The sequence below is a fragment of the Marmota monax genome, unplaced genomic scaffold (assembly GCF_021218885.2).
Source record: "Marmota monax isolate L192 unplaced genomic scaffold, Marmota_monax_Labrador192_F-V1.1 WCK01_AAM20220418_F8-fsc00042, whole genome shotgun sequence".
Lineage (NCBI taxonomy): Eukaryota > Metazoa > Chordata > Mammalia > Rodentia > Sciuridae > Marmota > Marmota monax.
Window position 1 is genome coordinate 9,869,890 of NW_026693008.1, and position 26,857 is coordinate 9,896,746.

The 26,857-nt window shown below is 47.2% G+C and overlaps 1 protein-coding gene and 1 long non-coding RNA gene across 13 annotated transcripts in view; one reads left to right on the forward strand and one right to left on the reverse strand.

Moving 5' to 3' along the window:
* Cacna1d (calcium voltage-gated channel subunit alpha1 D) overlaps positions 1-26,857 on the forward strand; it is a 315,633-nt gene that overhangs the window by 252,864 nt on the left and 35,912 nt on the right. For 6 of the 11 annotated variants that reach the window (XM_058582147.1, XM_058582140.1, XM_058582143.1 and 3 more), the window contains 10 exons: positions 199-286; positions 851-958; positions 1,044-1,096; positions 4,828-4,974; positions 6,642-6,843; positions 8,802-8,960; positions 10,533-10,643; positions 18,630-18,713; positions 25,416-25,460; positions 25,867-25,995. In XM_058582147.1, the coding sequence (XP_058438130.1) occupies positions 199-286; positions 851-958; positions 1,044-1,096; positions 4,828-4,974; positions 6,642-6,843; positions 8,802-8,960; positions 10,533-10,643; positions 18,630-18,713; positions 25,416-25,460; positions 25,867-25,995 (1,126 nt within the window). Of the gene's footprint in view, positions 1-198; positions 287-850; positions 959-1,043; positions 1,097-4,827; positions 4,975-6,641; positions 6,844-8,801; positions 8,961-10,532; positions 10,644-18,629; positions 18,714-19,179; positions 19,264-25,415; positions 25,461-25,866; positions 25,996-26,857 lie in introns of all 11 variants that reach the window. The other 5 variants (XM_058582148.1, XM_046452688.2, XM_046452691.2 and 2 more) reach the window with 2 other exon arrangements.
* Positions 12,603-14,926, reverse strand: LOC124098106 (uncharacterized). 2 transcript variants are annotated; one of them, XR_009227572.1, is made up of 3 exons: positions 14,627-14,926; positions 13,818-13,963; positions 12,603-12,899 (listed from the first exon to the last, which is right to left on the reverse strand). It is a non-coding gene; the product is annotated as an uncharacterized LOC124098106 (long non-coding RNA). The 2 variants fall into 2 exon arrangements; XR_006853470.2 differs by lacking the exon at positions 13,818-13,963.

The window sequence follows — 26,857 nt, forward strand, 5'->3', positions numbered from 1 at the left end:
GGGTACCTTGGGCTCAGCTCAGGATGCATTGGATGTGCTTGAAGGAGACCAGTCTTGGAGAGAGACCAGCTCAGCTTCCATGGATCCCAAGCAGGTTGTGTACTGGTATTAAAGAGATGAAGATCAAGTGAAATAAGTAATCTCAAAATATTGTATCCATTAATACTTCCTTGTTGGTTTACCTCTGCTCCTCCTCAGATCCAGTGCCATCTCCGTTGTGAAGATTCTGAGGGTCTTAAGGGTCCTGAGGCCCCTTAGAGCGATCAACAGAGCAAAAGGGCTTAAGGTACCGATTCTCCTCCTTCCAGCAGGGCTGGCTGCAGTTACTGATTTTTCTGGGTCAGAGCTGAGCTGATGGGCCTTTCCCACCAATTAATAACACCTTTGTGGAAACTGATGGCATTACTGTTTATTTGAGATCTTTTTCTTTATGATTACTATTCATTTTATTACTTTTTTCATTCAGTAATAGTTCTTTTTGTTCATTTTAGTCTTTACTCTCATGCAGATTATGCAAAAAGCTAAAGAGTTTGCATTTTCCTAAGTCCTTTGGGGGCAGGAGGACACTGTGGCACCTATATGCCAGGAATAGCTATACCCCCTAGCATTTCTTTTTAATTAAACCACCTTCTTTGTAAGTGGGCCCCTCTTTGGTTTCCTCCACGGGGGCCACAATGCAGTGTGGGACCTCCAGCAAATAACCTGAAAAAACAAATACTAGGGACTGCAGAGTCGGGAAATCACATGAAAAATGCACACATAGAAGCCCTGGACTGGTGTTAGCTCACTAATGCTAAAGTAATGAAGGAAATGACACCCCTGCATCCCCTCCCCACTCTTGTCTCCCCAGCACGTGGTCCAGTGCGTCTTTGTGGCCATCCGGACAATTGGCAACATCATGATCGTCACCACCCTCCTCCAGTTCATGTTTGCCTGCATTGGGGTGCAGTTATTCAAGGTAGAGGGGTGCACTTCACGTGTGGCCAGGTGATGCTTCGAGAAGGAGCCCGTGCCTGACTGTCATCTGTCTGTTTTGTACTCAGGGGAAGTTCTATCGCTGCACAGATGAAGCCAAAAGTAATCCTGAAGAATGCAGGTGAGTGTCTTGGGAGCAGAGTCATTTCAGGAATTTCCAAGGAATACAAGAGGCCTGTGTGCTCAGCTCATGGCTGAATATTTAGTGTTTTTTAAAATTTTATTTATTTTTTGTAGTTCATTTGATTTCAAAATTGAGGTGAGATTCACCTAACATAAAATCAGTTCAAAGTGTGCAGCTGTGTCAGTGCAGTCAAGCGGTTGTGTCTTGTTCCAAAATTTGATCATCCTAAAGGAATGGGTAGCTGGATCTTGCTATTTGGTATAGAACTTACAAACTAAGGCTTCAAAATAATGATTATGAGATGCCCCAAGTAACTCTCCTTACATCCCTGTGGATAATGTTGCTCCCAAATAAAGACATGCAGCCCGACTCCCTGGTGTTTGAAAGCTGACTACCCTCTTCTGGTAGATTTTCCAAACTTCTTCTCTCCTTGTTCCTGTCAACCACGTTTTTGACCATAATTCCATTCACAAGAACAGGCAGAGGAGAGAGAAAGTAAAAATATTTATGCCTCCTATCCCAAGGTGGCCATTGAATATGAAGGCAGGCAGGGAGACCCTTGCTCAGAGATTGGGGCTGAGCAGAATCTGTGTGTTCCCATCCTTCAGAGACCTGACCAACCGAGGTCTGGCTGCCCACATTGCTGATGTTGGTTAGGGGCTTCCTTTACACAGAAGGTATAGTCACAGAGCACCAGTTGCAATTTAAAAAAAAAAAAAGGTTTATTTCTGCTATCAAAGAACAGAATCATGACAGTGTAATTTAACAATTCTAATTGGCTTCATTTTAAGTTTTAAAATCAGGTAACACTTCATTCCATAAAAAAGAATCAGTTTTCCTGTGAGCCAAGCACTCATCAAAAATAATTTGATGAGTTAACATCAGATTATTTATTTTGCTTACACAAAATAAGGACAAGGGAACTTCATTATTTCTTCAATTGAGAATGGCTGTTCTCCTTCCAATCCAGATTTCTCTTGGAGGACCAGATGTGTCAGCTTGGTTTGATTGACTCCATGTTTTGTTTTTTTTTTTCCCCTGGAATATTGTCTCTGTTGAAAACACTGGCTTCACAAAGAAGGTAGCAGCAGGAAAATTTCAGAATCCAAAGCTTAAAAATAAGTCTTGGGCAGTGTGGGGTTATTTTCTGTCTCAAGGGGGGAATCATCTGGTGTCCAAGCCTGGGAACAGAGGCAAAGTCCCCAGCTGCCCATCTAGGAGATGTCACTCTCGGTAGCGTCTGGTGTCCTGACCTGTGCTTGCCCAGGATGACAGTGGGTAAGGAGCAGCAGGTCACAGGGGCCCCCTGACCCTCTGGGAGACAGAGCTCTCCCTGGGCAGACCCCGGGGCTAAGGGTCAGTGGCCAGGGGAGAATCAGCGACTGGCCCTGCCTGTGGTCCCTGAGGTCCTGGGGCAGGGATGCAGGAGGCAGCCAGTGTCACAAGACGTCCCTGTCCCCAGCCAGGCCAGGCACCTGGCTAAGCAAGGAGAAAGACGGTGTCCCTCCTCAAGGCCTGGCCCCTGCGCTTGTCTCACTTCCTCCCCGGCACCTCCTGGAAGGGGAGGAAGTGACACCCAGGGGAAGGCCAGGAAGTGAGGCCACCATCACATTCAAGTTCAGGGTGTAACAGCTCAGGCTGCCTCCCAACAGGCCCCATACTCGGCTCCCCTTCATGGGCCACATCCCTTCTGAGAGTCACACCCTGCCCTTTATAGGCACAAGGACCCAGAAGTTCCAGGGACCGTCCACGTTTAGGCCCTCAGATCCGGAAGTTTAGGCCCTTGGATCCGGAAGTTCCTCAGGAATCCATGTTTAGGCCCCAGGATCCGGAAATTCGATGGGTGCACGTTCATATTTAGGCCCCCGGATCTGGAAGTTCCTTGGGCGCACATCCATATTTAGGCCCACGGATGCGGAGGTTCCTCGGGTGCATGTCCATGTTTAAGCCCCCAGGTCCGGAAGTTCCTCAGGCATCCATGTTTAGGCTCTGGGATCCAGAAATGCCTCCGGTGTCCATGTTTAGGCTCCCGGATCTGGAAGTTCCTCAGGTGCATGTCCATCTTTGGGCTCTCAGATCCGGAAGTTCCTCAGTCCTCCATGTTTAGGCACCCGGATCCGGAAGTTCCTCAGTTGCACGTCCATATTTAGGCTCTAGGATCCGGAAGTTCCTTTGGTTCACGTCCATGTTGAGACTCTAGGATTCGGAAATTCCTCAGGCGTCCATATTTAGGCCGTAGCATCCAGAAGTTCCTCAGGCGCATGTCCATGTTTAAGCCCCTGGATCCGAAAGCGCTTCAGGTGTCCATGTTTAGGCCCCCGGATCCGGAAGTTCCTCAGGTGCACGTCCATGTTTAAGCCCCCGGGTCTGGAAGTTCCTCAGGCATCCATGTTGAGGCTCTAGGATCCAGAAGTGCCTCAGGTGTCCATGTTTAGGCTCCCAGGTCCGGAAGTTCCTCAGGTGTGCGTCCATGTTTAGGCTCTAGGATCCAGAAGTTCCTCAGTCCTCCATGTTTAGGCCGTAGCATCCGGAAGTTCCTCAGGCGCACATCCATTTAAACCCCAGGATTCGGAAGTTCCTTGGGTGCACGTCCATGTTTAAGCCCCCAAGTCTGGAAGTTCTTCAGGCATCCATGTTTAGGCTCTGGGATCCAGAAGTGCTTCAGGCGTCCATGTTTAGGCCCCAGGATCAGGAATGCCTCAGGCATCCATGTTTAGACCCTCAGAAGTTCCTCAGGCACACATCCATGTTTAAGCCCCTGGATCCGGAAGTTCCTCAGGTGCACATTTAGGCCCCCGGATCTGGAAGTTCCTCAGGCGCACGTCCATGTTTAGGCTCTAGGATCCAGAAATGCCTTAGGCATCCATGTTTGGCCCTCAGATCCCCACCAGTTGTAATTTAACTATGACTGTGCCGCTCTAGAGGCACCAGCACCTAGGTTGTGGGGTGCAGAGTGCCCCTGAAGCTGAGTCCACAGCAACAGTGAGGAGACACCATCTCTTCCTTCTCAAAGCCTCTGCTTCCTCACCTGTAGAATAACGATAACAGACTTATCTCTTGAGTTCCTTCCAGAAGGAAAGTTCTGTGAGAAACATCACATGCCCAAAACTATGGATTTGTTGGGGGAAAAATTGGGAACGCCATTAGTAATAAAAGAAAGAGATTAGATGTAAACTAAAGTGCAGATAGAAATATACCTGGGGGCTGGGGTTGTAGCTAGGTGGTAGAGTACTTGCCTGGCACAGTGAGACTCTTTGTTCCATCCTCAGCACCATATAAAAATAAATCAATAAAATAAAGGTATTGAGTTCGTCTACAACTATAAATATATTTTTTTTTTTAAAAAAGAGTTTACTTGGGCTTGTTTCCCAGAGCTTACAAAATTCCCTATGAACAAAGCTTTGATTCTTAAGCATATACTCTGAGTCTATTTTCTATGAGAAACATTTACCCATCGTGTGGTTTTCATCTGTTAAAAAAAAAAAAAACACACTGGGTGTCTGCCTAGCTGCTTTGGAGGATGCACGTTGCAGTTATTCAACAATTGTTCGAACTGTGGACTAGATTAAATGCAGGGAGCGCGCAGGAGAGACTCTACTTGTGCTATGCTCAGGTGAGGCTGGGTGTGACGTGCCTAGAAGAAAGTCTGGGGCTGAATGGCTGATTTAAAATAATTTCTACCCATCTTGTGTAAAACCAGGACAAATCCTGTTTCTTTACCTCTCTAGGGGACTTTTTATCCTCTACAAGGATGGGGATGTGGATAGCCCTGTGGTCCGTGAGAGGATCTGGCAAAATAGCGATTTCAACTTTGACAACGTTCTTTCTGCTATGATGGCGCTCTTCACTGTCTCTACTTTTGAGGGTTGGCCTGCGTGAGTATAGAAAATGTGCAGTCTTCCAGATGAGGCTCCTGCTTGCTCCTCTGGGGGCCTCTGAGCTGAGTCCTCTCCAAGAGTGAGTCTCATTTCCATTGTTCACAGTCACAGGCCTGTCCCGTGACTCTCTTTACTTTGGGGCATTGATCATCCCTTCCTGGCCCACAGAGCTCTGCTCTCTGATTAGTCAAATGGCTAACGTCTGTGGCCTGCTAACAGAACTCTCGCATTGGTAGCAGAGATGGTATAGGTCCTGGGCAGCATTGCTGGATGGGACCAGGGGGTTCTGAGAGGCACGTGTGTGCCAATCCCCATTGGTAACCATTTCAGTAAAGGTGCCATTCTGTTGTTCCTAATAAGGGTCTTGAAAGTGTCCCAACCTGTTTGCTCATTCATTCTGATACGTAGAGTGCTAACGTGTGCCAGGTGTGGATGGTTTCCATCATGCCTTTTCTGTCATTAAGGCACTTGCTGGCTCATTCACTAAATGTGCTTTTGAAATCAGCTCTATTCAACAAGCTGTGCCAGGCACTGTGGAAGTAAAACCGTGGGCTAGGCATGATTCCCTCCTTCAAAGCACAGATCCAATAAGGGTGTCAGGGTCAAACCAGGCAGGAGCTCTGGTATGTCCTCGACATACAGAATATGGTCCTGGAGGATGGCTAGGATTCAGATGGGAAAAGTCAGACCAGAAAGAAGGAAGAAGGTGGCACGCAAATGGGAGAGTCTCTTGTACCTCGGTTGCCCTCTGATGCCCCATGCCCAGAGCAGCCACAGCAGGTGGGCAGGCTGACCCCCACAGGTTGGCAGAGCTCTCAGGATACAAGTGAAAGGCACAGATTATCAGAAGCTTCTGTGAGATCAAGGGATGGTTGGGTGGGGTTTGCTCGTTAGAAAATTGGTCCATTGAGAAAAGAGGCATGGAGTAAGGTGGTCACTCTGAACAGGTGGTGGCCATAGTGTCAGGTTTAGGATGCTGTGCTTTAGCACTCAGAGTAACTGAGCTCACCTCCTGACTCTGTCCCTGAGAAGTGTGACCTTGGGTGCTTGAATTGCTCTCTGAACATCCATAAAATGGGGGTGACAGCAATGTTAGTCTTTCCAGGTGCAAAGATGAAAGAAGAGGATATAGGAGTGTTGGGCACCATGGGTATGTGCATCTGTATTGGGGGATCAGCTGAAGTCAGAGTGTACATTTCCTACTCCCATTAAGAGTTCTGCTTGATGTATACTTATGTGTTGTGCATATTTTGTTTGAGGAACTCCCCTCAGTTCTTTGGAAATGCTTGGGTCAGATACTTATTGTCTTTGCCAGCTGTGTAGTTTTCGGTTCCTCCGGTATGATGTTCGTCCTCTCTCCTCTGTGAATAGAAAGGAGTGTTACTTGTGAAATCTTTTCATTTTCAGTCCTCAAAATAATTTCTACATGATTATATTGTAGGTTCCTCTCCTCTGGGTGTCAGCTTCAGGGCCTGAGGCTGAGGAGGGCCACAGAGACCTGGTTGTATCCAGAGGTCTTGTTGGGTGGCACCCTGTGAGGAGATGAGAAACAGTGCCCACAAAAGTTCAGAATAACTCTGGGGACATCTTGGGGGAGGCTGTGGGCTGGGCCACTTGGGCGGAGTGGGATTGGGAGGTCCTTACTTGGTTTTTCTGCTCTCCAGGTTGCTGTATAAAGCCATTGACTCAAATGGAGAGAATGTTGGGCCAGTCTACAACTACCGAGTGGAGATCTCCATCTTCTTCATCATCTACATCATCATTGTCGCCTTCTTCATGATGAACATCTTTGTGGGCTTTGTCATCGTAACATTTCAGGAGCAGGGAGAAAAAGAGTATAAGAACTGTGAGCTGGACAAAAATCAGGTTAAAGTCACACACTGTGCTTTTGTCCCTCGAGCAAGAGCTGAACATCTCTTTTACCACCCTGCACTCAGAGAAGGGTGCCCCTGGGCTCACTCCCTATTCAGAGCGCACTCTCAGCCAGTTTGAGTCATGCCTGCTGAGTTAGGCTTCCATATACAAAGTAGATTTCATGATTGTAAAACCCATTTACAGTTGCCTTAGTGAGAAATCAGAGAACATGCAGGCCGCCTTCCACAGTCATGGCCCAGGAATGGTGGCACAGAATCTTATAGGGCCTTGTGGCCTGAGGCCAGTATATACCCATTCGAGTTTCCAGTCTCTACCAGGAGACTCTTTAGTATCTGCTTAGGCCAGACTTTCTTTACCATGGCACTATTGATATTTTAGGCTGCATAATTCTTGTTGGTGCTTTCTGGGCACTGTAGGATGTTTAGCAGCATTCCCAGCTTCTACCTACTAGATGCCAGTAGCATCTCCATCCTCCAGTAGTGACAACAAAACATTCCTGGTCATTGCCAGATGTCTCCTGGGGAGCAGATTTGTCCCTGAGGAGGAAAACCCCTCTAACACCAGAAGGGAAGTCAAAAACTTTAAACTGGAGATTAAGGTTTGAGTGGCATCCTTATTTCTTTATCTAGCACTTCGTTTTAACCAATCTGGTAGAAATAGGAGCCTCTGGCTCTGCATGGTGCCTTGAGGCAGCCAGGAGTCCTGTGCTCTGGCCCTGCCTGACTGCACCTGCTTTGTGACGTTAGGTACATCTCTGCTCTCCCATCTCTAACTGAGGGCATTAAGGAATCACCCCTTACAGGTTCCTTTGAACCCTAAAAAAAAAAAAAAAAAGTGTGAGATGAGAGCCTGTTCTGGGAGTTTCCCTAGTCCTCTTTTGGTAGCATTTCTGCTTTGGTGATGAAATAGTAAGCAAGAATGATCCAGCAGCCTGGGATTTCAGGCTGTAGCTATGCCCATTATAGAAATGTGAGGATATTCTGGCTTGGTTTGTAGGAGAACTTTCCTTCTGGTTGTCAGGGTGTCCTTGCAGATCCCACACAGTACAGTCTGAGGGAGCCTGGCCTAGCCCTGTACCCACTCATCCACTCCAAGAAAGATGAGGGCAGGGCCAGGGCTGTGGATGGGCACCTGAGGTTCTAAACAAGCTTAAATTGGGTCCCTGGTGTCAGTATGTGAGGTTGGAATGGTACCAAGTCCCAGACACAGGGAGCCTGCCTGCATCCAGAGTCAAAGCAGGAGAGTAGGTGCAGAGCCAGGGCCTCTGGTGAGGCTGGAGGCTGGGGCTGGAGGCTCTCTCTGGACTTGATGCAGAGGGTGGACAAGTCTTTGTCCCTAGAGCGAGTAGGAAGGATAGGTCTCTGGGTAGACACAAACTTAGTTTAATCCAGCCATCAATACCAACCATATCCTGGAGATTCTAAATCCCTGGAGCTCCCAGATAGACGCATGGACAGCTCACCATGAGTCACACATTCTGACTCCTGAGAGGTGTCTTATGTGGGTCCATCTGAGCAGCCCAGTGCTGCCATTCTCAGAGACTAAGTCAGCCCCTCTGGCTCTTGATGAGCTTGTGCCTGTGGGTGTTTGGCTTCCTGTCCCCAAGGACAGCTCAGCAAAGGACCTGGCCCAACAGTGGAAGGGAAAGGCAGTGATGAGGCCTGGACCAAGTCTGCTCTCTCGTGCTCACACTGCACGTCCTCAGCATAAAAAGCAAAAGTTCGGAATTAGTTTTTTTCATAAGCAAAATGGGGGCGCTGCTTACCTCCTATGTTGCAATGGTAGCACTGGTGGCTGAGACCTTGGTGGTGCTGTGGCAGGAAGGGTGGTGGCTTCTAGTTATGTTCTAGTTAGGAGGCTAGAGTGAACTCTTGCAGAGCAGATGACCACTGTGGCTCCTTCCCTCAAAGTGCTCATAACCTCTTCTTTGCCCTTTTCTGCCGTTGCAGCGTCAGTGTGTTGAATACGCCTTGAAAGCACGTCCCTTGCGGAGATACATCCCCAAAAACCCCTACCAGTACAAGTTCTGGTACGTGGTGAACTCTTCGCCTTTCGAATACATGATGTTTGTCCTCATCATGCTCAACACACTCTGCTTGGCCATGCAGGTAAAAATGGAGACAGCTGTGGGGACCAAGTCTGGGCATTCTGCACAGCCCTGTACCCCAGATTCTCAGGGTGGAGTGCTGCCCCCTCACAAGAGGATGGGTTTGATGTTCTGATGAATCCGGGTTATAGTATGGCCAGAGTCCATTCTGGCTGACTCTTACAGTAGATGTTTAAGATCACTCCTTTGTTTGAGACCATACAGCATGGCGGTAGGTAACATTCCCATGGATCCCGCATGTGGCATTCAATTCTACATGGGCCTCTTGTGGCCAGGGAATGGTTAAGTACTAAAGTTCTCCAGGGTGCGGCAGTGCATGCCTGTGATCCCAGCGGCTCAGGAGACTGAGACAGGATTGCAAATTCAAAGCTAGTCTCAGCAAAAGCAAGATGCCAAGCAACTCAGTGAGACTCTGTCTCTAAATAAAATACAAAATAGAGCTGGGGATGTGGCTCAGTGGTTAAGTGCCCCTGAGGTAAATCCCCAGTACCCAGAGGCGGGGGAAAAAAAAGGGACCACAGTTCTGGACTTGAACAGGCAGGAACTTCAATTCTGATTACTCCTTATCAGCTGGGTGACCTTAGAAAAGTTATTTAATTCCCTGAACCTGGCTTTCTTAATAGGTAATATGGGGAAATCTGTCACACCTACCTCAGAGATGAGGTTTAAGCTGAATTATTTGTATCAGGTGCTACACACCATGAACACCCAAAGTCAAAAAGCAAACCCTAAGTCATATACTTATTTTCAAGGGGCTTTCGACCATGGCAGTGGGGAATTTTATGATTCATGAAATCCTGGGTTTGATCTGAACTATAGTTACTTCTAGCTGACATCAGGGGCAAGGAATACATTTCACTCAAATTGCCTGAGTCAGGGTTTAATTTGGTATCAACAGTGAATGTTTTCAGGAATTATGTTGACGAGTAGCTATCACATTAGGACAGCAAGCAAGGATCAAGGTCTAGATCCAGATTTTGCCTGGACTCTAAGAACTTGTCAAACCAACTCTCCTTGCAATCTGGAAAATGGTTGTAAAGACAGTCGAGGATAAATTTTCTGGTGCTTCCTTACCTTAAAAATTCCTTATGAATGAAAAAGAGCATTTACTGTTTAAGATCACTCCTTTGTTTTAGACCATACAAACTGATATAGCAAAAAGTATAAAATCAGAGTAATTCTGCCTTTTATTAAACATAGACCTAAATGGCATAGGATTTATCCCTAATCAAATTTTGCTTTTGTTCATAGAAATTTTGGTAGTGTCTGCATTGTGCCTTAATCAAGGGCCTGAGTATAAGCCCTGCCAGAAGAAAGGGTGAACTCCCCTTCTCCTGAGCTGAGAGAATGGATTTGTTTTTCCCTCCATCATTCAATCATCCTCATCTTGTCACGGACCCCCTGGGCTTGGTGGGAATTTACCATGTGACCTTGCAATGCTGGTCGAGTTGGGAGAGGGTGCCGGACCATGGAGAGTGCCCACACAGTTGCAGAGAGCTGGGGAGCCTCCTTCTGCGAGGGTGTGAGATCATGGCCAAGTCTCTGAGAGCCATACCTCTGTCTTCCTCCACAGCACTACGAGCAGTCCAAGATGTTCAATGATGCCATGGACATTCTGAACATGGTCTTCACTGGGGTGTTCACTGTCGAGATGGTTTTGAAAGTCATTGCATTTAAGCCTAAGGTGAGTTGCTCAATCACTCAGAGAAAGCACCAGTTTCCTGTTGGACTTGTGTTACTGAATTGCACTCAGTTGTTGTGGCTGCTAACTGGGTTACCACCTGAGAACATTTAAATCTGATCAGGGCATCTGTATACACACAGGAAAATCAGTTTGCAAAAACAAAACCTCATGAAAACAATTCCGAGAAAAAGAAGAGAAGACAATTGGGAATCTGTAGGGGGGAGATTGTTTGGAAACCTGATTTTCTGGTTCTAGAAGAGCATGTCTCATGCTATCTCAGGAAAACCTTCATTCTCTGAGCACTGGGGAAAGGTCCAAATACGACCATCAGAGTTTGATCCTGATTTTACTTTCAGATTTCTACCATGAAGACTTTGGTTTATTCTTGCTCTGCAGCACACCTTTCACATTTTATATAAAGTTCTAGAACCAACTGCAGACTTCTCACAGTCATCCCATCTTTTGTTTCATTTAGAAAAATTGCACTCTACTTTAAGAAAAATGGGATGTGAAATATATTAAACCATACTGGAGGGCTCAGCATATCGCCTTTCCTTTGGGAGGACAGTGAATTCAGTCCCACGCTCACAAAGGCTATATCAGAAGAGGCAGTGTAGTTCAGTGTCCAAGAGCACAGATCTGGAACTGGACTGGATTCAGATCCTACTCTGCCACTTACTAGCTTAAGCAAGTTTCTTCACTGCCATGTGCCTCAATTTCTGCATCCATAACATGAGGATGCTAATAGTCCTCTTTCATGGACTGCTGTGACGCGTGAAGAAGTACCATATTTAGTGCCTGGCATGTGGTGCCAGCTGCCACCACCACTTTCATCAGTGATGCTCCCTCATTCTAAAAACCTAGACACAGCAGCTGAGCTGAGCTGAACTATGAGGCATTTGTCCCTCAGCCTCCTCCTTAGCATAAACCCAAACCCTAAGAGTTAGAGGATGACAGAACCCAGTGCTCTAGTTATTGGTTCTCTTTGAGTGGGGTATCGTAACAACATTAATTTAAGTAAGACCATGGATTAAGAAATAGTTTCACATACTCCACAGTTACATGAAATTCTAATTCCAGACTGTTCCTTTCTTTAATTTGAATTAATTTCTATGCAATCTTTATCAGATCTTTGTGGACCAAAAAGAAAGGACATTTGTAAGTGATTAATTGGGTGATTGCAGTGGGGTCAAATTGGGCACCTTATGCATGGCCAGATGTTACCTACTGTGACTTGTCCATATCTACATACATAAACATTTCCTCCTTTTCCAAATTCATCTTAATTTCCTTTGAGATTTTGGTTTGCTTCCCTCTTACCTTTACTTCTTTGAACAATATTTGTCTGAACTGATGGAAAAGGTTGCAGAGTAAGAATGTGGAAAGTACTTGTGAAATGCATGTGGAACCCACCTATGGAACATTTCCCAGAGACCCTGTGCCATGTCTCCCTTTGCCTGGTGGTTAAACTCAGAAAGTTTTGAAAGCTTGAACCAGGCTGAGGAGAAAGTCCACTCACAGTATGTGAGTGAATGAGAGTGCACTTGTATGTATGTACACATGTGTACTTGAGTCTGTGATTGTGTTTGTATGCACGCGTGTGCATTTGTATGCAGGCCAGTGCACCGGTGGCTTGTAGCACACTGCTTAGCCCAGGAGAGTTCTGTGGCGTGTGAACAGATGGGTGATACCCAAGGGAAATGAATAGCTAATTTATAATCAGTACTGAGAGATCAGAGTTTTTAAATGGGTGATTTCCGCCACACATTGTATTGCTTTGTAGTTTTACTCAGCAAGATATTTTCATAGCACAAGATGACCTCAAATTACAGTTGAGAGAACTTTTCAAATAACAATAGCATCCTTGCCCTTGGAGAGCACCCAAGCCAGAGGAGATGGGTCCTCTATCACTGTGTGCCTGGTGGAACAGGGGAAAATGAAATCACCATGAAGCAAAGCTCTGCTTGAAACCTTTATTTCTTATTCTTCTCTTTGATGTTTTTAAGCCAAGTTCAGGTGAGGGTGGTCTTTTACAAAGAAGTCAAGGAGGCTACCTCTATTCTCACAGTGTGATAGTGAGGGCTAAGGAGCAATGTTGTCAGGGCTTCAGAGACGGGAACGTGCCAAGGAGGTGGCCACAGGGGATTTCAGTCTCATCTCAAGAGAGTCTTTGTCCCCCTAAGGAGCTCTGTATCAGAGTCCTGGGGTAGCTTTCTCCACAGTAAGAGCATGCCTTCTAGGAGAACTCACCAGCCTCTGTTAGGAGAGAGAGGTTGCAGTTGTCATATAAAACCATTTCGGAAAGTGAAATCAGAAAAAAAAAAATCCATAGTGGTAGGTAAGAAGGCATTTCAGGATGCAAGGGTTAAAAAAAATTGAGTTTCCTAATTCTGAGAACTTTTTATACATAAGGAATCTGAGAAATGGGGCCTCTTGGGAGATAGCGCATTTAGAAGGAAATGGTTCAAGGCCATGTAAGGCCAGTTACCCAACACCCACAAGCAGGAAGGGGATGAGGTGGGAAACCCAGAGGTGAGAGATTCCACAGTGGGGAGGCAGTCTTGCTTCATAAGAAGAGTTGGTTTCGAGCACTAGACAAGCAAGAGTGGAAGGTGATGAGTAGCCAAAGAGCAAAAGAATTGGGGAAGGGCAAGCAGAATGCACATTTTATTGCACCCCACAGGGGAATCCACCAGCTGGGCATCAACCTGGTGCACTCTATGTTGTGCTTTTGACTTGGAGTTGATCATGCAGCTGTAGGGTTTGGAAACATAATTCAGGTAAGAGATGAGCCCTGTTCCCCTAGCCTTCACCTCCAGGAGAAGCTGCTGTAATTCTGCAATGATTTCTTATGCTCCAAGGAGAAAGGTTTAGGAAAGAGGGCATTCTCCAGAGGGTTGGCTCCAGCAAGTATAAAGAGCACATTGTGGAGTCAGAATGGCCTGACCTGTCTATTTCTGGATACCACCCACCTGATGTTTTATCCCAAAACTTGGTCCAGATCCAGGATACCTGCCATGGTTGTGGGATTTCCTCCCAGTGAGCCACACCCTGTTCCATGTCTTAGTCCTTAAGCCTTTTGGTCTTAGTTCTATCCTGAAAATGTCTAATTCACACTCCTACCCACTTGGGCTTGGAAAAAGTAGAAGAGTTGGGTTTGGTGCTGTTCCTTACTTCTACACAGAGCCAAAGCACAGTAGGTTGTGGGTTGCCTGGTCTCATCTACCTCTTGGGTAGCACACCCTGCTCCAGGGCCCCTGGCAGGAGTAGGGCTTCTTAATACAGTTCCAACATTCTTCCTGGAATATGTTCTGCACCTCCTGGAAAGAAAATTGGATACTGCCTCTCTAGTTTTTCAATGATGACATCTTTCCAAGTGATTTCTTTTCAATGCCAAATACTAGAAACCAAGTATTACCACCCTTAGAACTTCACATCGGACTTTCTGATGGGTGCTTTCATCTTGTCCCTCAGTCTCAGGGTATCACAGAGCTCCCTCCCAGTCCTCTTCTCTCCAAGTAAGATATGTGTGTACCTAGGGCTGCAGTAGCCCTCTGTCTCACCAGCCTTGCCTACTGTCCTCTCTCCTGGGCAAATGCCTGCTTTCTCAGAGATCTCCCAACCATGGAGAGCCCTTTCTGTACTTATTCCCTTTGTAAATAACAAACTGACCAGGCTACTCTTCTGGCCCTGGCCACCCATTATTCAAGGAAAAGAAATGTGATTTTCTTAGTCTAATATTTGAAGTCCTCTGCAAAACACTTGTATAAGCACATTTCTGCCTCCTTTCCTGCCACTCTCTCTGACATTCCTTCTGCTCCACCCCATCCCCAAATGTGAAGATGCCACTCCTTTCCAGGTCCACAGACCTTATTCTGGAAGCCTTTAAGACCCACTGGACATTATCTCCCCAGGAGAGACATCCCTGCCAGCCCAGCCCAAGCCAACCTTTCCCTTCAGAGGTACATCTGAGAGATGCTTACCATGCAGTGTTGCTATAAACACTGCTGAGTCTCTGTTTGCTGATAAGCAGCTGCTCAAGGTCACAGGCTGTGTTTGGGTCCACAGTACTTCATGTGATGTCTGCTACAAGGTGGTTACTCAGAGATTGGTGAAATGAAGGAAGGAATAAGTGCTTGAGCCTCTTGGCACAACTTGGCCAAAGACAGCACTTGCTTTTCTATCAGTTTCTAGGTAGAGTGTTTGCCAAAGTGGGATATGTTTCTCATTAAGCCCCACTTTACCTTTGGAAAGGTTTAAGCTAGTCACAAAGTTGCTCGTTACTGTTCTACCAGAACTTGGCACTACGGGTCATCACTTGGGTCAAATATTGCCCAAACAGTCCCTGCCAGAAGTTAGTAAGTGATCTGGCTGCCATGGTAAAGGACAAAGGGCAGGTTGTTTGTGGAGGGTTTCTTTAGCTCTGCAGATAAGAGTGAAGCCAGGCAGCAAAAGGAATCTGGACTTGGGCTGAGTTTCTTGTTTTCCATTTGCAACCGTTCTCCAGACACTGGCCCTTTGCCATCCTCAAGCCTGTGCTATATCCTGGCGAGGGGCCCAGGAATAGTCGTAGCCCAGCCTCTGCCTTCCAGGAGCCCGCTGTCGGGCAGGAGACAGACACCGACAGACAGTCAAAACAGGGTTCTTAGAAAGAATGGAGCTTCCTGACTCTAATGTCTGCATTAATCTGGTTCATGATTTAGGTTTCCAGAGTCAGAATTGTTTCTGAATAATGGATATGATTGCATGTGGTGGGCTTGCTTGGTCTTTTCGGGTAGGGAGCTGAAAAACAAAAATAGGGAAATGGATAGATTTGATTGCTCATTCCACTGGAGAGTTACAGAATTTGGTGGAAGTGATCATCAGCCAAGAGGAAGAGCATGGAGATGGGCCCTGGGTTAGGAGCTCTTGTCTTCTGGTTACCCAGATGCTATGGGCCTTTGGTGGGGAAGGGAGGGGACTGAGTCATGCTCACTCTAGCAGTGATTTCTTCAAAATAGGAGGCTGTTAAACAGGGAAGCAGTACGTAGGAAGAAAAAGAGGACTGACATTTTCTGCCTCTCCTGTCCTCCTGTCAGAGCCACCTGCACCAAGTCAAGCCTCCTATAGCCTAGATTAGGGGTGTCAGCTTTTGGTCCATGAACTATTATGATTTGGGTGCCATTTTGTGAGTGCGAGGGATTTTCTAGAGAGTCATATTTCCAAAAAGCTCCAAGACCCAAAAGAAGTGTTAAGCCCCTGTCATATTAATTCAAAAGGATTTTATCTATTCTGGTGAGTGATGATTGCCTTCATGGAGAATAGCTTGTAGGTGGATGGGAACAACCCTACAGTGGGAGCATTGATCATTCAGGAGAGGGACAAGCTGTCAGGAGTAGGACAGTTGTCAGGAGTAAAATCCCAAGGCTAGTGGGAGAGCTGTCTGGCGCAAGAGGGAGTGGTGGGTTTGGCCTCTGGCAAATCCCACAAAGTAACAGGAGAGAGATGCGGTGCATGTGGTATGGGTTTTGTGCCACAGGAGAGAAGGAAGAATGCTTGGCTTTTACTGCTATGGGAATAACCTGGAGCTCTAGTGGCTACTCATGACCAAGCATTTGATTAAGGCATAAATTCCTCCCCACAGGAGAGTGGAGGGGTTGCCACATTCCCTTTAGCTTCTGAGATGCTCTTAAGTCCATGAGGGAAAAGGGTAGTTTCTGCCCTTCTGTGTAGTCTGAGGCACTGCTGTCCATCAGAGAACTGCTTGTTACCTATTTGCCACAAGAGGACCGTGGGCACCTCAGCTCCGGCATTGAAGGCACCCTCTGACTCAGCTGCCTTCTGTGTCAGGAGACCTTGGTGAAGGACACACACACGTCTTCCTTCCCATTCTGGGGCTGGCTGTGTATCCCACCTCTGACCACATCATGGTCTAGACCTCACAGACGCCCATTTTCCTGCAGTGTGGCCAGCAGAGAATCATGAACTCATGAGAGGACAAGCCAAGAAGTACAAGTGGTGTCTTTGAAGTAGAGCTTCTCCTTATACTTGAATAGGTTATCAGATTTGCTGTAGGCTAACTGCTCCAGTCAGCTTCTTAGACTGCTGATAGGGGGCCAGGAGGTTGACAGGCAGGAAGGGACAAGTGTGAGAGTGGCACTGTGATTGTCAGAGGGGGACAGGCTGAGTGGGTCAGGAATCATGGCAGGTAGATGGGGAAGTCTTCCATTGTTTAGTGAGAAATTAAAACAATAAACCATGAGAGTATAATGGCTCCCCCACGAATAGGGGGAATGATTAACAGGCAGTAGAGTGAACATCCCTACTCCAGTTATTAGGGCAGTCGACATGCCCACATTTTCTGTAGTGTTACAAAAGGCTGTGGCCCTGCAGTGGTTTCTGCTAGGCCTGCGTTTACTCACAAGTTCCTGGGACCTGTCACTTCAAAGTACCTCCTGTTCTTAATACAGTACTAAATGTACCATTATAAGAATCCAGGCCTCTCTTTATATCATTCAGACCTGAATTTTTGTTTCCAAAATGTGCTCTGACTTTTCCAGAAGATACTCATGGGCCTTTGCAGTCTGGTCCATGGCAATCAGAAGCCTCCTGGCTCTGTGTTCAGTCCTTCCCCACCACTACTATGGAGGGCTTCCCAGGGGTGTCAGGAGACAGTGGCAGTGGTTTAGCACCTACTGTCCTGGTCCCAGAAAAAGATGTAAAATTTTTTCACGTATGGCACATATACATGGATTGGTAAGCCTCGTGTTTAAGTATGTACCTTAGAGCTGGCTCAAGCTATAAGGACCTGGAAAAACAATAACTGGGAAAGACCAGTAAGGTGCAGATTAATAGAGAAAGGGACACATTCATATATCAAGTAGATTCAAGGCACTGGGCTGGATGGAGCTGGTGGAGGTGGGACAGAATAGTCCTCACCCTTGAAAGGCTTTCATTGTGGTAGATGTGCAGTGTTCAACAAGAGAGAGAAAGAGAGAGACAGACACACAGACAATATGGTGAGTTATGGGCAGTCCGGAGGGGCTGAAATTTTTCTGTGAAGGGCTAATATTTATCTGACCCTGAAGGAAGAAGTAAACTTATGATCAAGTTGGGTTGAGGAGTTTTGGATTGCAGAGGCATCTGGAGGTGGGGAAAAACCTGCTCCTGTTTTTGAGGGACAAAGAGGAGTCCTCTTAACCTGGAAGGTGAAGAGAGAGTGGGAGAGCAAGAGCTGAGACAGAGGGTGGAGCCTGCTGACAACGTGAGGCTTCTGGTGGGGCCTTTGATGGTAGTCTTCTCCTCAGAGCCCACCTTGGCTTCCCTGTGCTGATTCTCCCGCCCCACAACCAAGACCTCTCTGCCACAGAGCCATGCCTCAGGGCTGTGCACACATCTCTGCCTGTCTCTCCCTCAGCCCTGACCTAGTTGTATCCCCATTAGACCAAAATTTCTTTGAAGCCAGGGACTGTTCTTGATCACCCTCGTGGTCATACTTTCTGGAACACTACAGTTGGGGGAGGGCTGCTGGTTTATTTGAAGGGGCCCGGAAAAGGAATGAGATGACTGTTGACAGTGCTCTGTAAGTGAGAGAAGAGAAGCAAGTGGGTGATTAAAGAGCCTCAAAAGAGTGGGAGAGCCTTACCCTTCTGTCAGCTGATGAGGGTGTGAGATCGGCACACAGGGTGGTAGGGTAGGGTTGCCCTCTGTCTGCTCAGGGCCACGGGTCTGTGCTCTGTGTGTGTGTGTGTGCGTGCGCATGTGTGTGTGCATGAGTGTACACCCACCCTCTTTCACACACATCCCCTCTCACACGCAGAGGTACACAAGCCCCCTCTGTGCCCTTTCCACCAGTGGACAGTATTGTTGCCCCCCCCCTTCTTTGGCTTTACCACCCAACCTGGTTGCCATGGGTGCTGTGGGGACTCAGATTATGTCCTCATATGATCCGTGTGATGTTTCATTCATGCGTGCTCATGAACGTCTGCCCCTGCCTGCTCTGTCCAGGGGTATTTTAGTGACGCCTGGAACACGTTTGACTCCCTCATCGTAATCGGCAGCATTATAGACGTGGCCCTCAGCGAAGCTGACGTGAGTATGCGCCTGGTGTGGCCTGCACCCTCCTCTCTCTTCTGTCTGCACACTCTGCTCCCTGCCCTGCAGTGGCATCACCTGGACAAGTCACAGATCCCAATTGTACTCGATTTGAAACTGAGCATTTCCTAAAGGAAAGCTATGGGAAAGACCCCTGTAGAGTAGAGCCTTCACCCAAAAGGCCTTTGCAGACACAAACCACCTTTGCAGGGCTGACTTTCTGGCCGCACTGACCCCAGGCACTGGTAGGCAAGGTAAGCTAGGGTGTCTCTAATTGTTTTTATTTGCTGTGTCAGAAGTGATACCCAAAGGGATATATCTATGACATGTTTGTCTTAGGGCAGTTTTTCAAGTAGCTGAGTAGCATAACGCTGAGATGTTCCCCTTCGATAACACTGTCCTTTTCTCTTTTTTCCTGTTGTGCTTCTTCTCCTCTGTGGCTTCTGAATGCTTGCCCTAACAGCACTATTTCACTGATGCATGGAACACTTTTGATGCCTTAATTGTTGTTGGTAGCGTCGTTGATATTGCTATAACTGAAGTGAATGTAAGTAGCAAACTTTGTGTCCTACCATGTGATTGTTTTCATTAAGTCTGACATAGAAGAGACTAGAAGCTCCCCCCTCCCACCCCCATGAATGTCCAGCCATTCTGGAAATCCAGGCACAAATTCTTGTTGCAAGATGTGAAGGCCCTTTATAGGCTCCCCTTCCCCACCTCTGTCTTCTTCTCCTGAAGAAGTGGGACAGTAAGCCTGGAATTTTCGTTTTGGAAAGAGAACGATATTTTTAAAGATCTTTATATTAACATTTTAAGGGCTAGGAGTTGATCGTATGTGTAATGTGAATGCCGCCAATCACTAGTTGTGTGATCTTGGCAGGTCACCTGACTGCTTTGTGCCCCAGTTTTTTCAGCTGTAGAACAGAGTTAATGTATGCCCTCGTGCCCACAGTGTTTCTGTGGAGGCGCAGAAGGGAGACCCCACAGCCACACCTGAGTATGCTGTGGTCCTTGCCTATACTCTGAGTCTGGCTGGTGATACTGGAGAACCTGCCAGGCTCTGACTCCCCAAGGGGTGATGCTGGTAGGACCAGGGCAAGGAGGGCCTGCTGCTTATTGGGGAGAAGGTCAGTACTCCTTTGTCACATGCTGCTGAATCTTGATGAAGGAGCATGTGTATAGCGACTTGCTAGGTGAAGCAGGCCTCCTCCACAAGCATCCTGAGAACCCCTTCAGAAGTAAACAGCTTGAGAAGGGGCGCACCACTCCCATCCAGCTCCCGTGGTCTGACCCATGCCCCAACTGAAGGCCCAGGCAAGCAGAAAGGCCCTGCTACCTGGTCTGGCCCCAGTCCCTCAAAAAGTCTTAGTGGGTGTCCAGTGTGTGTGCCCTTTGAGGGGACAAGCAGAGTAAGGGCAGGGACTGTTGTGTAGTCTTGTCTTCTGCTCCATGTTGCCAGTGCAGCCCTGCCCCTCCCAGTGTTCTGCCTGGCTGACCTCTCAGAGTTGAGGATTCTTGGGTCCATCCTGATGCCCAGACAGCCTGTATATCAAATGAGGATGGTGAAACCCCTCTCTGTCCCTTTATGAGGCCAGGCTGATTCTGCAGTGTGACTAGTGGGATAACCACCAGTCTGGCAATCACAAGACCTGGCAGTTCAAGCCCTACTTCATGCCTGACTTGTTGGACCCAGACCTCAGTTCCCTCATGGGTCCTGTGGATTGAGTGAGGCCCTCCCTGCCTCACAGGTCTGTTATGGAGATAAAATGATCTGAATATTCATAAACATACTTGCTAAGAAAACAAAGTGTTAGGGAGATACAACAGTACTATTGTAAGTACAGATTTTCCATGTGATAAGTGAAATGGACTTTAAGATGTTGCCATGTCCAAGAAGGTATGATTCAGACCTCGTCACACCCATGTCCATGTCATGACAGGATTCTGAAATGGTATTTAGCTAGGCCTAGGCATAAACATCTCCCCGCCTCCTTAAGTCCAGACTTATGTAAATTCTCCTTTGTGTGACATATTCCATAAGGCAGCTATAAAATGGCTATTCGGGATAAGATTCATAAATGACTTCATAAATGAATTCATAAATTCATAAAATAGACTGGGCTGCCATGGACACAAGTTTATAGCTAGACATCTGCCTGCTTAATCATCTCAAGTATAAAGTGCCTGCCACATATATAAGAATTCCAAAACAGACCCTAATGTAGTGGGACGGAGACGGCCTATGATGAAAGTGAAAAAATTCAAGAGCTCTCATCCCAACCTCCTCAAAGCACGTGGGGCCTAAAGTGCTGCAGCACTGGACGGTGTAAATGCTTAGTTTCTGGGTACCAGGATGTAGCCAAGGTTGTTCACCAAATGGGCACCCCGCTTCCTTATGCTGCCCCACCTACTAGCTGGCAAAGTGGCACCGTGCGTCCAGGGCAGCGCCTGGCTTCCTGGCTGCTTCACATGTGCTGGGGGCCAGCTCCTCCCACCATACCTGTCTCCCCCTTCCCTGGCTCAGCCTCGCCCATCAGTGTCTCAGTGTTGTCCTGCTTCACTGTGCATCAGGAAAGAGCCAGATGACCACTCAGATTTCTAGGTAGCAATTGACAATTGAGTATCTGTACAAGACAGGCTTCTGCGGGACGTCTTCATTCCTGGCATTAGTGAGCTTTTTAAAATCACTAATGCCAGGAATGTCCCTAGACTTTGCTTTCAATCAGTGACCTTTTCCCTGCTCAGCTGTACCCTGAGACCAAACACTGCTCAGCCATGCCACATTAGTTTCTTGCCCTGGGCTGGTATAGTACCATCTGGAGATCTCAGTGTTTCTCCACTGAGCTTTGGCACAGAGGGAGTGCTTAAGGCCACCTCATTTATTTAATCTTTCAACACACATTTCTTGAGCGTCTACCATTTGTAGGCCCTGGGCTAGGCTCTGGAAAGATCCAAAGATAAAAAGACTAGATATTCTTAACCTCTGATGGTATAAATACATGAGAACAGAACTGTTGATTCCCACAGGCTCCCTACCCACATGCCTATGGCATTCTTCGGGGGAGCAATACATGTCACACCTTGGTGGCCTTGTCCCCTGAGCTCCTGGGTCACCTGAGCATGAGCACTCTTGGTCTGTGTTGGCTGGTTTTAGCTTCCATATGTCATCATTTTTTGCAATGCTTAATCTGCTGTACTCTCTCCCCCAAACTCAGTTGATCTTTCTTTTCTGTTTCCTAATTGATTTTCATGTTGGTTTTATTTTTAGAAAATTGTAGCGGCAAGTATATATAAACATATATACGGTGAAGTGATTAAAGCTAAAGCACTTCTAGAGACTGTGTTCTTGTTTTTGACTTCCCACCTTTGGTTTTCACTGAGTTTCACAGGACATGCTAAGGATCAGTCACGGTCATCTAAACTGTTTCCCTCCCATACATGCATTGCTGTCTCTGGCCAGAGCCTGAGCTTGGGCCTTCTTGGTCAGTCACACATGGCTCTGAGACTTGCCAATCCAAGAATCGATTTTCTGGCCTGGAAATGAGAAAACAAGCTTAGTTCTATTTCTTGTTAAAAAAAAAAATTTTTTTTTTTGGATGGCCCTTTGCATTGTCCTGCATGCATGCTCACCCAGTGCTGTCTGTTCTGTCCCCTCCACACACACACACCCACCCTGCTTTTCATGGTTTGACAGCTTTCATAATCTTGTCTCCTTCACATTTGATCATAACATCACCAAGCTGCTAAAATATTGGACGACAACTGGTAGGCTCACTTCTGCTCCCTCCTGGATGCTTGCTTGTTTCTTGAATGGTAAAATGACCCAGCAGTCCATTTTTCTGACCCATAGATTGTTGTCACCGACATTCTGTCTTTCTCCATTGTTACTGCATGGGAGGCAACAGCTTATTTAGAAATCATAGCTGCCTTTGCTTATCAAAGGGTCTGTAAAAAGAGCAGGAGCTCGCTCTCAGGACCCAAGGATTGTCCCTGGCTTGTCAGGTGCTCAGTTTGGACCAGGTCACTATAACTTCACTCAGCTTCTTGTCTTGACCCCACAAGTTAGGCTGCTCAGCTCCCCAACTCCATATACTGTCCCTGTCCCAGGAACCAGGTAAAGAACATAACCTCTCAGCTCCTGAGGTAGTCTCGTCCCAGCCCTGAGATGATGGTGAAATCCCTGCTATTAAAAACTGACCACCCCATCTGCAGGAGGACCTGTTCCCTAGGTAGCTTTTCAAAAATGGCCTTCTATCTCATGACCCATGGACAGTCCTAGGAGTAAAGCATAGTGTCAGCTTACTTGTGTCCCATCTCCATCAGCTGCTATAATTCCCAGGCTTCCTCCAACCCTTCCACAAGGAAGGTGGAAAAGAATTTCTAATATCTGCATCCAAGTACTAAGCCACCATCAACTCCAAAAGAAGCCTCTGCCCAGCTGTAACAGCCTGTTTGGGCTTTTCTAGTGGCCCCACTCTATGACCACTCTGCTGATGTGGGCTGTGACATAAATGCTTGGCCCAGCCCTTACTCTGGGCTAAGCAGTACTGAAATTCTCAGCTCTGGGGGCACATTAGAATCACTGATGTACTTGTTAAAATCTCCATAGTGCAGGTAGACCCCCTGATCAATAATAATAATAATAATAATAATAAAGTCTTTGGGTGGGACCTTTGTGAAAGGTCCCAGGTAGTTGGTGTGCAGCCCAGGATGAGAGCTGGCCTGCCCTTTCCATTGGGCTGACATTTGTTGTTTGGGGAAAGCTTTTCTCAGTGGCATTCCAGTTGGGAAGATATTTTGGCAACTTGAACTGTCCTCCCAGTGCCGCCATCTATCCCCCGCCTTGAAGCAGTTCTGTCTGCCACTGGCCTGTGGTGGGAGGGGGTGATGTCACAGGCCACACTGGGGGTGCATGCAGCCTGGTGTGCTGTTTGTCCAGCCCTTCCTCTCTCGCATGTTGTGCTGTCTCAGACCTCAACAAACAATATCTCCTCCTCCTCTTGGTGTTTTAAAATGAGAGTTTGGACTTCACAGTCCATGACTTGTCACAATTCAAAGATGTCAGTTAAAAAATATACACCTTGAAAGTCACTTTGGCTGCCAGCTTTCACCTACCCAAAGCAGGATAGCGGCAAGCAGAAGACGGGGGCCAGAAGTGTCTTCTCAACCAACACCTCTCCTTATGGTCTATGGGTCCAACACATTGTGGGTATTTCAGTAATGTCACTGTAGCATTCTGTCTTCTGCACACTGGTCCCCTGAGCAGAGGCGAGCAGAGGTGTGTATGCATGCTCACACACTCACGTACACACTCCTGCTGTGTGGGCAAGAGTGACGTCCCCCTCAGGGAATGATGTGGGAGACGATGAGAACTTTGGAAAACAGGGTTTTTTTGGTTTTTTTTAAGTCTTAAGTTTGAAAACATGAGCTGTCACTGTAAGGATGTTTGTAAATAATAGAGGAAAATAAAAATATTGACCCTGGATTTTGACAAGCCATTACCAACTTCCCATCTTAAGCATCCCAAGGTGGAGCAGTGACCCTTTCTGACTATCAGACCTGTTCTTGGGTTCAGACCCCTTGTTCTCCATGAGTTTTACAGAACTTTCTGTTTGGTCTTGGGAGGCAGCCCTTGATGAGAGCGAGGCTTCAGAACCAAGCCTTTCCTTCCCTTTGTTCCCAGGGAATGAAGCCATCTGAGCGGCATGCACACATCCCTTAGGTTTATAGGCATGCTGGACAGAAAGCCTTTTTTGAAGCCCCAACCAGACGAACCTCTTTCCTTTCTGTCAACTCCTGGGTAGACCTGCTGCTGCAGTGGAGGTGGCAGCGCTGCAGGGAAAAGAGGCTGTCACATCCCAGTTCTGCTTCAGTTTAGAGTTACTGTTTAAAGATGCCTCCGGGGATAGGCGAGAGTCTGCCTCTGCCAATGTCTTACATTCTTTTCAACACTTAACAATTGATAGGTGCCTTGCTGGGCACTGAGTGGAGTGAGGCAAGGCCCCTGCCTTCCCTTGGGGTGAGGAAACCAGGTGAGGATCAGCTGTAAGAGTCTGCATCCTGGGGCCTGGTGACAGGAGCCCAGCCAGCCCTGGGATGAGGTGGAATGGCTGAGCTCAGGGCAAGCTGGTCCTCCACAGGGTCCTGCAGGCCTGGGCTTCCTTGCATCTGAGCAGAGTAAGCTATAAGTCAGGCAGTGCAAACCTCTGGAACCAGTCTGGTCTTGTTCTGGCCAGTCTGGTCCTGCTCCTAAGCAGCCCTGTCAGAGGCGTGGTGGGAGGCATTTGGTCCTGTGGGAAGGCATGTGGACCCCAGGCAGGGCCGCTGTTTGCCCTGCAGCTAGAGTTGTCCTGTTGCTTAAAGTTAAAGGTGGCTGTGGAACAGTGGGCTTCTCTGAGCTAAGAGAAGCGGAGGCACCCTCTGTGCTTCTGACTTTAGGAACAGCTGAGGTCTGGCAGCATTATCTTTTACTGATGTCTGTCAGCTGGACCTCATGTCCCTGGATATAAATTAGAAAACAGTAGTTTGCACCCTGCCGATGGCTGCCCATCCAGTTAGAGTCACTGGCATTTTCTCAGGGAGGGAGCAGGTGTGTTGTCCAAAGACAGTAACCATACATTTTTAAAAGGGGGGAATGTTCTGAATCCCTTCTTCCTTCCCACCTGATTAATCCATTTTTTAATGTTTGATTTCTTAAAGCCAACTGAAAGTGAAAATGTCCCTGTCCCAACTGCTACACCTGGGGTAAGATCAGTGACTAGTTCCCAGGGGCTGGGCCTTTTCCTTGAGTTTATTTGACCATGTCGAGTTTTCCACTGGTTTTTTCTGTATTCTCCATGATTGTCCTTCCAGAACAGTGTCTGCAGTGGTTTGCATTCATCATCAGTGTCCAGCACTCTTGGCCAGCCCAGCGTTCTCCTCTAACACAGTAGAACACGTGGACATGCATGTGCTGTGTGGATAGTTTTTTCAAACCCTGTGTTGTTAGCATGTAACTTTTCCTTTCATATCATGCTTTTTAAGGTGAAAAGGCCCTAGAAACACATCTTCAGTTCTTACCTCTGTCACCTTTGCATCTGTTGCTGTTTTTCTGAAAGTGTTGCATGTTCTACTTTCCATTGGGTTTGACCTCTCCATGATAACCCTTCAGAACTCTGAAGAGAGCAATAGAATCTCCATCACCTTTTTCCGTCTTTTCCGAGTGATGCGATTGGTGAAGCTCCTCAGCAGAGGGGAAGGCATCCGGACATTGTTGTGGACTTTTATTAAGTCCTTTCAGGTAAGAGCAAGCCCAGGCTTTCTGTTTCTTTGGGAAGTTCATGTGTAGGTCAGTGGTTATCCCTTGTCCTGGGGGCCCCAGACACTCTCTTCCCGCGTTGACACTGTGTGGACCTAGGTGGAATGCTGGAGAGATCCAGCCCAGCACTGCTCGGGTCACTTGCCTTAAAGGAAGCAGAACAGAAAGCAGGAAGGCCCTGTATCTCAGAGATCAGGAACATTCCCAGGATGGAAAGAGATTTGAGTCTCTGGGCTCCTCAGTATCCCCAGGATACCCAGTGGTGGTGGTAGTCAGAGAGAGGAGTGGGTCCTGCAGACTCCCTGGAGGCCAACAGCCTCACTCAAAGATGCTTTCTCCTCCTGTAGCTGCAAAGATCCTGTCTGTCAGCCAGTCTAGATACAACTAGAAATAATGCCAGCTGGCCAGGCCACTGTTAGGTCTCTGGTTATCCAGTGCCTACTGTGATCCCAGTTCAGGGCATTTAGGCCTAAGGCAGGTCTCTTTGATTACCTATGATTCCCCAGGCTGGCGCAACCCATTTCTAGTCTATTCCTGAGCATAACTGGTTTCTCCTGTATCTTCCAGTATCCTACCCCAGATATTCCAGTCTTCTGGATTGATTCAGTTGGGGAGAGGAAAATAAATATATTCCTGGTAAAAAGGTGCACCCATTGTAGGGAAATTTTGGATTTATAGAAACATTATAAATTGAACCTTGCTTCTTCATTTTATTAGTCAACTATTTCATCCAAAACTCATAAATAAGTTCATGTGAACAAATGAAGCTTTCCAAAGATACATCAAAAAGCTGAAGTTTGCCTCTCACCCATCTCTGGGGTGACGAGTTTTAACAACCCAGTAA